This window comes from Strongyloides ratti (assembly GCF_001040885.1).
Source record: "Strongyloides ratti genome assembly S_ratti_ED321, chromosome : 1".
NCBI classification, from domain to species: Eukaryota; Metazoa; Nematoda; class Chromadorea; order Rhabditida; family Strongyloididae; genus Strongyloides; species Strongyloides ratti.
Window position 1 is genome coordinate 7296096 of NC_037307.1, and position 11662 is coordinate 7307757.

At 18.4% G+C, this 11662-nt stretch overlaps 1 protein-coding gene across 1 annotated transcript; it reads left to right on the forward strand.

The window, feature by feature from the left end:
- Positions 1-6964: 6964 nt before the first annotated feature.
- SRAE_1000226400 (C901) lies at positions 6965-8859 on the forward strand (the record flags this gene model as incomplete). Its single annotated transcript, XM_024649320.1, has 4 exons — positions 6965-7243; positions 7299-7359; positions 7585-7833; positions 7898-8859. The coding sequence occupies 4 exons, from the start codon at positions 6965-6967 to the stop codon at positions 8857-8859; spliced, it is 1551 nt and encodes a 516-aa protein (XP_024503209.1).
- Positions 8860-11662: the final 2803 nt, after the last annotated feature.

Here is an 11662-nt window from a genome sequence, read left to right on the forward strand (position 1 = left end):
AGATATATTTTTTGATAGACAACACCAGATTTCTATCCCATTTTTTTGTTGTTTTTTTTAAGTTATATTTCAAATAAAAATTATTAGAAAAATATTTAAAAAAAGTTATATTTTTTATTAGTTTATTTATAAATATATAGTAGTAAAAATTTATATATCTATTAATAGATCTTATTTTAATTATAAAAAATAATTAATATATGGATAAATTTTAATCGTTACACTTATCTGAAACAGATTAATTAAAATAAATATATAGTAGTTTTATATTGTATATATATATATTTTTTTTTTAGTATTTTATCTTTATCATTACAAAATAAAGTTATAAATGTTAATAAATTTTTGTGGTATTAAATCCAAAGATTGAAAAAGATTGAATAATAAAATTTTATGGGATTATCCAAAATACCAAAAAGTTCAATGAAATGATAACAGTTTATCGTAATGGAATAAAAAATCGAGAAAGTAGTTAATAGGACAAGAAATAGTAAAAAGTAAAGACCGTTTAGCAACTATATTATAGCTCCCTGATGGATTGATAATCATAATGTAAGTATATTTTATGGTCACTATTATGTCAAAATAAAGTAGATTTACAAATTAGACAATTGTTAAATAATAATAATAATAACATAGACCAGAAAGAATAAATAACAATATTAAAGTTAATGAATGAAATACTATTAATAAATTTTAAGAAATAACACATAAAATAAATCTTTTCTACAGGAAACTACATAAAATAGTCGGTAGGATTTATTAATAATAATGAAAGAGAAAATGCACATTCTAAATTAGACTAATTTTTGATAACATATAACAACTACAAAGATTTTTTTAATTTTATTTAATAAGATAGATTTAAAATATAATAAGTTTAAAGAATAAAAATAGTTATATTATATTAAAAATTTAAATATGTATTTTGATCATATATTTATATAATACATAAATATACTTTTCTTTTTTCTTAAAAAAAATATTTTTAATATATAAATAAGACATTATTTATTTACTATTATTCATTAATAAACTAAAATTTTGGTCAAAGATACTATTGTTATTATACATCAATGACTTTATATATATTTTCATTTATTAACTTATCATTACAAATGTACTTCCCAATCAAAATCTCCGGAAGTAAAGTAACTGATGCTTCAACGTAATTAGTCTTATTATTTATATATTTTTATAATAGAATAGTTAAAAGTTAAAATTTAAAATATAAATTACAAAGATAGATAAAAATAAGAAAAGAAAAATATATTACTTATCACTTGTTAACATCAAACTATCATCTATATCTTTATATATTTACATGAAAAAATTTTTACAAAACATTTTTTTATGTCAAGTTCATGACTTCATAAGCAGATGAAACATATGCTATGGTCAAAAATATTGCTGGTAAAAAATTTTTCCAAAATTAGTAAAGAGTCATCGGGGAGTACATATATATTCGATACATCGTTTAACTAAAAGAAAACTCAGTATAACTATTTAGTGATATTTACAAGTTTGATAAGCATATACCAAGATTAACCATACCATAATAAGTAATTTTGTAGAAATAAAAAATTTTTTTTAAGTAAAGAATATTCTTATATTATAAAAAAAATGAAATAATAATAAATAAATATAAAAAAATACCAAAATATTATATATTATTATTATCTTATAAAATAGTAATTATATGAGATAAATAAAAATAATAATATTTAACAAAAAAAAACAACAGACTATATTTATTTATTATGGTATAAAATTTAATTATTGATGTAGTAATTATGAAACCAAAAATAAAGTTTTTTTTTAACATAGAATTATCATTTCCTTTATATATAAATTAAAAATGATTAACAAAAATTAATGCCCTCGTTAAATTGTCTTTTTTAATCAATTTTTAAATTTGAAAAAATCTTTAATGATGTAAATTTACAAATTTGACACTTTTTATATATTATCAATGTGTAAATAAATAATTATTGATCATATTATATAAAAAAAATAAAAAATACAACAAAAAAAAAGAAGTAAGACTAAAATTATATGATTATTGTTGTTTGATAAAATAATAATAAATGTATAGTCTTAAAATTTTTTAGAAAAAAAATATATTTTGTAGCTATGCAACAATATTGTCAAAATAAAGATAAACTATTCATTATATTTTTAAATAATGTAATATCTTTTAGTCTTTTTTATATAAATTTTTTACCTTTAAAATGATATAAAAATCTTTTATCAATAAATATTAATTATTTTGACTAAGTATAATCTTGTTATACTATATTAAATAACCATATAATAACCATTAATTTAAAAATGTAAATTTATTAAATTAAAAATATCAGAACACTCATCTGAAATGTAAAAATAATTATAATGTTTGGTTGGAGGGAATAAAATTTTAACATAAAATTACTTCTTAATAATTATTTAATAATATTGAGAAACTCCTTATTTCACATATTTTACACCTGAGAATATCATTATGTAAATATATTTCAAGAAGTAACAACAACAAAATAAAAACATTATTATTAGATGTTGAAAGTAATTATATATTTTATCCAATTATTATTATTTTTTTTAATAAATATAAAAATGATATTTTTTAAACTAAATGAACCAACTTTTAATTAAAAATTTTTAGTTATATTTTTAGTAAACATCATTATGGTTCATTAAACCTGTGTACTTTCAAATTTTATTAAATAGAATTATTTTACTTCAAGATATTTTTTTTTCTTACAAATTTATAAAGTATCAAAGAAATAGTTATTATCTTTTTTTTTGAAAAACCAATTTGTAATCAATTATCAAGTACTTTCAAAAATAATATTATTTAAATAAACTAATTAAAAAATATTCAATAACAGTTAAAATAATTTATATATTAATCATAAATAATTGTTTATCTTTTTCAAAAATTCTTTAAATATTACTATAAATGTTGGTTTATTTAATAAAAAAAAAAAAGAAAATAAATTATACAATAAAAGCTGTTTATCATTATTTTTAAAAAAGAACCAAATAAAAGTTTTATTTATCTTTTGTTTTAAAATTTTTATAAAATATAAATTTAATAGAATTTTTCTGTAATATTTCATTTTTTTTTCCATTCTCCTCCCAATGACAATAATATTTTACCGACTTTTTATATCTTAAATATTGAATGGCAGATTAAGGACCTACCAAATTTTTTTTTTATTTTTACGTATATATCATAAAATATTTGAATTATTGGAATTAAAATATTTAGACAAAGAGATTGGATAGACAAATAAATAATATTTTATTATTATTTTATACTTGAAAATATTAAATATTCTTTTATTTTTATATTATTTTTATTTGATAAGGAAAAAAAAACTTATATAGTTTATAAAATTAAAAGTTTATTTTTTTTAATTTATTAGTACTTTTTATTTATATTCATACTTTTTAATCTAGCGGTATATAGGTAGATTAGTTAATCTGGATAAAATCTTAATGAAATGGAAAATTATATTGCTTATTCATTATTTAATTTACTGTAGAAAAGTTACTTCTAGAAAAAATTTATTATTAGAATTAAATTTTGAGAATATTTAATTTCCATTCTGATTAGTTTAACTTCTAATATGATTATAGTGTCTGGAGTGATGAAAGATCATCTGATGTTAGGCAAATGATAAAGATAAAAAAATATGTTTGTCTGTTTCATGTGTCTAAAATTTTACATAGATGTCGTCTATCTCATGCTAATTTATTATCTTTTTAAAAGTTTTTCTTAGATGTGGTTACCTATACAATTCTCTAAAATTATAAAAAATGACTTTAGAAATTTTTTCAAAACAAGAAATATTATACTTGAAAAAAAGAAGTTAATAATAAATAAATTTTACATTTCAAACTTACTATTCCATGTTCATATAATTTACCTTAATTGTTTTTAAAACATTTTAATTACTTATAGTTAAAAAATTTCTTATATTAACTTTATCACATTACGTCACACAAACAAATAGTAGTATTTTAATAATATTACAGTAACATATTTCAAGTATACAGTGGCAATTCACTAAATCAGATAAAAATTTTAATTAAATTGATTAACTTTAATTTGTTATAATAAGGATATTGTCTTGTAAATGAAGTATTATGTCATGCTTCGATAATTCACAGAAAAATATTAATTACTAAAGTGGTCAAAATTATTTTAATTGTGTTGTATAAAGGATATTTTAAGATTGTGTAATAGATAATATGAATAAATTATGCCTTATTCATCATTAATATATTAAAGATAACACAAACAATACCTTAATGAATATTGATATTTTTCTTTTATTGTACCGATAAAGTGTTTTAATATAAATATAAAATTGTGTCAATAAATCTACATGAAAAAAAAATATTACTTTAAAGAAAAAAAAAAACATCTTTTATAGAGAGAAAATTTTAATTATATAATAAATGGAAAAAAAAAACTTTACAATTATTTTGTTACATTATAATATAAATATATTACTTACCTACAAAAGTGATACCGCTTTTTTTGAAAAAAAAAAAAGTTATGATAGACAAAGTTGAGTACATCAAAATTTTTGTTACATTACTATAACCTTTTATATACTTAAAAATTTTAATATTTAATAAAATTTAACAATAGAATATGATATATTTTTTAGTATTTAGCTAACACTAAACTCAAGGTAATGATACAGAAAGGTCATTTGATGTACTTTAAAATTTTAAATTTAATTGTTCAAAATATAATATCGAGAATGTAACTATTAATTTTAATAATAAGGAAATTTTTATTTTCTAAGACAAAAAAAAACCATTATTTTATTTTAAATATGATAAAAGAATGTTTCATTATTTTATTAGGTTGATATATATATATATTTCTACAACTTTTAAAACATTTTATCTTTTTGCAATTTTTATTTTTAATACAATTATAATGATATTGAATGAGTAATGTTAGTATGGTTCTCAGTGAATGGTTATTTTATTAAAAAATAACATTTTTATATTCATGAATAATTAAATTATTTTAACTTTTTTAATATATCAATTTACCAACTAATTATTTATTCTATTCTCATTATAATACTACTTTAAGGTGTTAGAAAATAATATAAAATGTCTATAATTTAAATTTTTAATTAAAAAAAAAAATATATATATATATATAAAGATCATTCATATTACTCTATTCATATATATATCCCATAGCCATTGCCTCTTTAAATAACGGTCAATTTAAAAGACATTTAAAAAAAGATGTCTCTTATTTTTTAATTCAAATCTATTATTGCCCTTCTCCAAAAGAACATTCCTTTTTTTTGCATTTTTTTTTTCTTTTACTTTTATGTTTATAGATAGATCAAAAAGATCCGACTATTGACATTGTCAACCTACTCATTCAAATGACAAAAAAGAAAATATCCCTTAAGAAAAATAAATTATATTTATTTTAATATAAACTTTAACTAATTAAAAAAAAAATATTGCTTCCATTTATTATTATTACTTTTTTTTATAGGGAAATGATATAATATGATTAAAAAAAAAATAAATTTTGTATTTAGTAAAATTATTCATAGTCATCTTAATTTATTCTTTTTAATTACATTCACAATAAAAATATTATTTTTTTTTTTAAAAATAATATGCAATGTATAAATGTATTTGAGAAAATTTTTATACTATTCTTAATTTATCAATTTACTATTTTATTTTAATAAATTACACATCAATGTAAGATATTTGTTTTTATTTATTTAAAGTTTTTAATGTATATTATTTTATAACGTATATTTATGTTTAAATATTATGGAGATCATATAGAAGATATAATATTATATATATTTATTAAATAATGTATTAGATAACGTACTTATATCCATTAGATGAATCAGATACATATCTTTAATTTTTTTTTTTATAAAACATTCTAAGTGGCATTAAAAGTTATTATTTATATTTTATAATAATAAAAAAATACACCTAAAACTGCGTGAAAATTTATTATAAATTAAATTAATTTTTATTTCTATAGTTTATTAAATCATTAAAAGTAGTAGTTTTTTTTTAAAATTATAATATATATTTCACACTGAGAAATTTGTTACATTAAAAAGCAGGTATTATTTATAAATTGATTTTTGTGTTAGGCCTTCAATACATGGTGGTAATAATTTCTTTACAAAAGTAAAATATCATCTTTCCGGCAAGCACTTTATCTCGCTATACTTTTTAAATATCTCTCTCTAAGCTCAAAAAATATTTCTTATCTAAAAAAACATAAAAAATATTATGCGACAATATTTCTATTAGCTAAATAAAGATGATCAAACCTTCCGTCAATAGATAGGAAAATATATTCATAGCAACCGACGGCCATCATATTTTTTAAATCTTCATATATTACCGCATTTCAAACATAAAGGCGTTTCTTAGATAAGCTCAAAACTGACCAAACTGCTGGTAGAGAGAATGACAACAAGTATTACTTTCTATGCCATATATAAAGTCAACTTTTAAGAAATGTTGATCATCATTATTCTGTAACAGATAGTTGTTTCAAGTACCATCAATTATTAATTATAATTGATAGTCTTAGCAGATTTAAATTTTATTTTTTTTGATTTAACTTTAATAATATTACTACATGTTTTTTTATAATCCACTCAAGTAGGAGGTGACAGCTTATAATTATACTTTTCACAGTTTTTAATTAGCCAACAATAAATGACACTTTACCTACTTATCATTGTTTATTAGTATAACATCTTTTTATATTGTATTTTCTTTTATTTAAATTATTATTTTCAGATTTTTTTTTTATCATTTTTTTTTTTTGTAGAATATAAAATTTTTAGAAATTTACTAACAAACATAAGAAAAATAAAATATTTAAGAAAATTTTTTTTTATAATATAACATTCTATAGATAATTAGTATGAATATTATTATTATCTTACTATTTTTTTTTATCAATATTTTTTCCTACATATCATCAAAAGGAGTATTAGAAGTTAAATTAATTTCTTTTATATCAAAAAGTATTTCACCTATTGAAATAAATGTATGTATTAAAGAATATCAGACAATTGTTGAGGATACTGGAGATTGCCGATTTGGCACTAAATCAATTATACTGCCCAAAGGTTATTATATACCTGAGGCAAATAGTAATATTTCACATGTTTTAATTTTTCCATTTGACATGACATGGCCTGTGAGTTTTTTTTTAAAAAAATTATTTATTTATTTATTTACTTATTTTTTTCCAGAAGTCACATTCATTAATTGTAAAAGGAAAACTATTAAATAATGATGAAGTAAAGGTAAATGGTAAGATTATTCTATTTTATTTGTATAATTTTAATATAGTGATAAAAAGTTTATATCAAAAAAAGATTATATTACAATCAAATTAAGTAAATGTAATAAAATCTTTTTTAGTTATTTTATTGTCATCATTTAGATGAATTATTAGTTTACCTGTAGTAACTTTTTGTTTGCACTCGTGTCTTTTTATGTCAAAATACCTTATCAATGTTTTTTTTTATTTTATAGATTCTGTTGTTATAATATACAAACAAAGTTTTTTACACTCTGGTAATTTGTTTTTGGATGTTGGAAAAGCTGAAAACACCAATGCATCTATACATTTTTTTTCAAGTATCAAGTGTGATGTTAATTATTATGGAACAGACTGTTCAAAGATATGTTATAGTAATGTATTTGAAAATGAACATGTGGAGTGTGATCAAAATGGAAAGCCAATTTGTAAGGAGGGATGGAGTGGAATTAAATGTGATCAACGTAAGTTATTTTAATTGAAGTTAATTTTTTAAATGTTTAATATAATTATAAAATATTTTTTTAGCAATTTGTAAATTTGGATGTGGTTTAAATGGAAAATGTGTTGCTCCTGATACTTGTGATTGTCTTTCTGGATATACTGGAAAAAGTTGTGAGGAATGCCTTCCATCTGTTGGATGTCAGAATGGTTATTGTAAAAATAAAGGTAATGAATGTATCTGTAATGAGGGATGGGCAGGAGAATTTTGTGAAATTGATATAGAACCATGTCATAAAAAAAATAAATGTAAAAATAATGGTGTTTGCCTAAATGGAAAGGATGGTTCTGTGAGATGTGAATGTAAAGGAAGATTTTATGGAAAATATTGTCAACATGAGAAAATATCATGTAGTTCATTTCCCTGTCAAAATGGAGGTACCTGTGTAATGACTAGTGATGGATCTGAATTTAAACCAGTATGTGATTGCCTACCATCTTTCTTTGGAAAATATTGTCAGTCAACCAAAGATACTAATGATTATGTGGAAGATATTATTGTAGAGACAAATGAAATTATTGATAAAAAAGGAGTTATTAATGAAATTGAGTTAGAAGAAGTTAAAATTAAAAAAAATATTACCTCATATATTCAATGGAATTTTATTAATATTATAGTTGTATTATCTTTATTAATTGTGATTGCATTTTTAATTGCTACAAGGAAAAAGAAAATAACGAGAAATCCTACTTTTTCTATAGTTGGAAAATATCATACAGAAGAATTGAATCCATCGAGGCTTGAAAAAGCTTCAAAATATCCATTGAGTAGTAATTATATTAATTATACTATGGAAAATGTGTATTCATATGAACCATTTTCTTCTATATTAGAAAAAAGTCGTAATTTTGAAAATGTAATCTCAGAACCTCAAATAGAAAATGGAATTAAACATTTTAAGTGTGAAAAAAATAATGAGTATGATGATTTATATTCAGAAGTGTATAGTACAATTTCAGATAGAATGGGATCAAAAACACAACTTTAAAATGTTATTTTTTTTAATTTTTTTTTCCTGTAGAGTTTATATTTATTGAGAGAAGTCTATTATTCCTTTTTATGGTAAATGATTTAATAATCATTATATGAATTTAATTAAGTTCGCAACCGGTGAACATTTATGTTTTTTTTTAATCATTTGTCTATGTATATATAATCTTATTTTTTACTTATATAATAATATCATTCTTTTTTTATTTAAATTTTTAAATTTTTAACCTATTTTGTAATATATTGAGATATATATATATTTAATATTTTTTTTAAAGTTATAAAATAAATAAAAATAAACAAAAAGTTTGTTTTTTTTTTTGTTAATTAATTAATAAGTATGTATAGTTTTTTAATATATAGTATATATTAAGTAGTCATTAAAAACACTTTCAAAATGTGTTAATACTCTTTCATGTAATTTATAAATAAGATTTTCTTTCTCAGAAGATTATAAATGAAACTCTCTTAATTCATTGAAACTTTATAAAACTATTGTTTACATGTAGTTAAATAAAAAAGAAAAAAAAGTTTTTGAAATGCCGATATGCAAACATGAGTATATGACAGAATTTGCATAAGTTTGAAACAAATAAAAAAATAAACATAACAATTCTTCAAGACAATAATTAATTTTAATTATGTATAAAAAATTTTTAATTAAAAGTATTATGAAAAGTATTAATAAAATAAAATAAGTTTCTTTGATTTCTATCTTTTATTTATATAATCAAATAAATCTAATTAAATTTATGAAAGGTACTTTCTTGTCATATTATATGTCGTCCACCTTTTTTTTTATTATAAATTTTTGTTTATTTTAAGTATTTATAAAAGTTAATTATAATAAATTTTAATAATAAAATAATATGCTATGTCTATTGGACAAATAATAATTAATAGCTAAAGAGTTAAAAATATCTAAATAAATATGATAATTAATAATATAATGAAAATTTTATCAACATATTTTTATATATATTTTAAAATATTTTGTTTGTTTTTCTGATTAAAATATAAGAAGATCACGTATTAAAACAAATTGTTATTCATTAAGCATATCACAATAAATAATTTTCACCTAAATATAAAACAATTACACTGTTATTTGTTTCTTTATAAATTGCTAATTATTTATTTGTTTCATTAAAAAAAAAGAGAATCAACTTTACATACTCTCAAAAACATTTAATATGTGGAAATTTTCTGCTTCTTATAAAATAGAATAACATATTATATTATAATTTATGATAATATCATTTGATATCCATATTTTTTTAGACTAATAAAAAAGTATCAAAGTTAGATGAAACATCTTATCTCCTGTTTTACTATTCTTTTTTTCTATTAAAGTATTTACAAAAATTATAACACAAATATTGACAATAAATGATAATAAGCTAAAATTTATCAAATTTCCATTAACTAAAATTATTACCTTTTTTTATAATCCTTATTATTTTATCTTCATCTCATTATTTGTGCAATTTTAATTTTTTTAATCCTAAAAAAAATAACAATATTTTATATAATTAATAGAGGAAAAAAAATATGATATATTAAAAGTTTTTACTTCAAATTTTGTTCCACTTAAACTACAATATTTATCATAACTCTGGACAATTTATTTTATTACAATCTTTAACATAAGAAATTTATTTATTTTTTTAATAATAACCTTGAAAAATTGTTGGCCTTGTGTTATCTGGAAAGATTTTAAATCTAATATCTTTAAATATTTAAAAATTTTCTGTTCTATATTTGTCCTTACCAATATATTTCAAATTTATTTTATGTTAGATAAACTTTAAATAAATTTGATAAATATTTTTAGTATAAAAGGTTTATGGTATATTTTTATCATTAAAATATTTATTAACTATTTTATTAAAATCTAATATATTATTTGTGAAAATGTTATGCTAAAATATGTATAAATATTTTTTAAAAAGAAAGTTAAATTATTTTTATAATATATTGTAAACAGTTTAATAATACTTAATGGTAAAAAAATTTTTGTTTGAATTTAATGATAGCGCTAACCTATTAAATTTGATATCATAGCTTGTTTTTTTTTTTCATAATAATTTAATTAGTTGGATCATTTATATTGTTTATTCATTTACGCAATTATGAAACAACTTAAAATAAAAAAAAACATTTTATGATAATAAATATAATATTATCGTGTCGTAAAATATATTTATATTTTTTAATGTTATTTTAAAGTTATTGTTAATAGTATGATAATTTATATATAAAAAAAATCAACATACAGTTTGATGATATGTATTACATATTAAATATTTAGTTATTTTTTCTGTTAAAATTAATGACTTTTTGTTTTTAGTAATAAAAAAAAGTTTTTGATTTTAGAACTTTATATATATATATAATTTTTAAAAATATTATATAGTCATATTAAATTAATATCGTTATATTAATTTCTACCTATTACTAAACTTTTTATCAATTCTAAAAAGTAACTTATTTTAGTTAAATATATCTTTATGTCAATATTTTTTATATCAATACTATCTTTATATGTTTACTTTTAAATAGTTTGTTTATATTTGCCACACCTTACCTTTTTTCATTAAAACCAATTTTATTTTTTATTTTTATAAAGAAATTAATTGTATATTTATATTTGAAGTTTTATCTTTTTTATAATATGATATCGTTAATAAATTATATATATTGACAATTTTTGATAACACACCTTTTTTAAAACTTTAAATTAATTCGTAATATGTTTAAACTTTGTAACATTTTTATTTTTATATTACTCTTCTGTATTT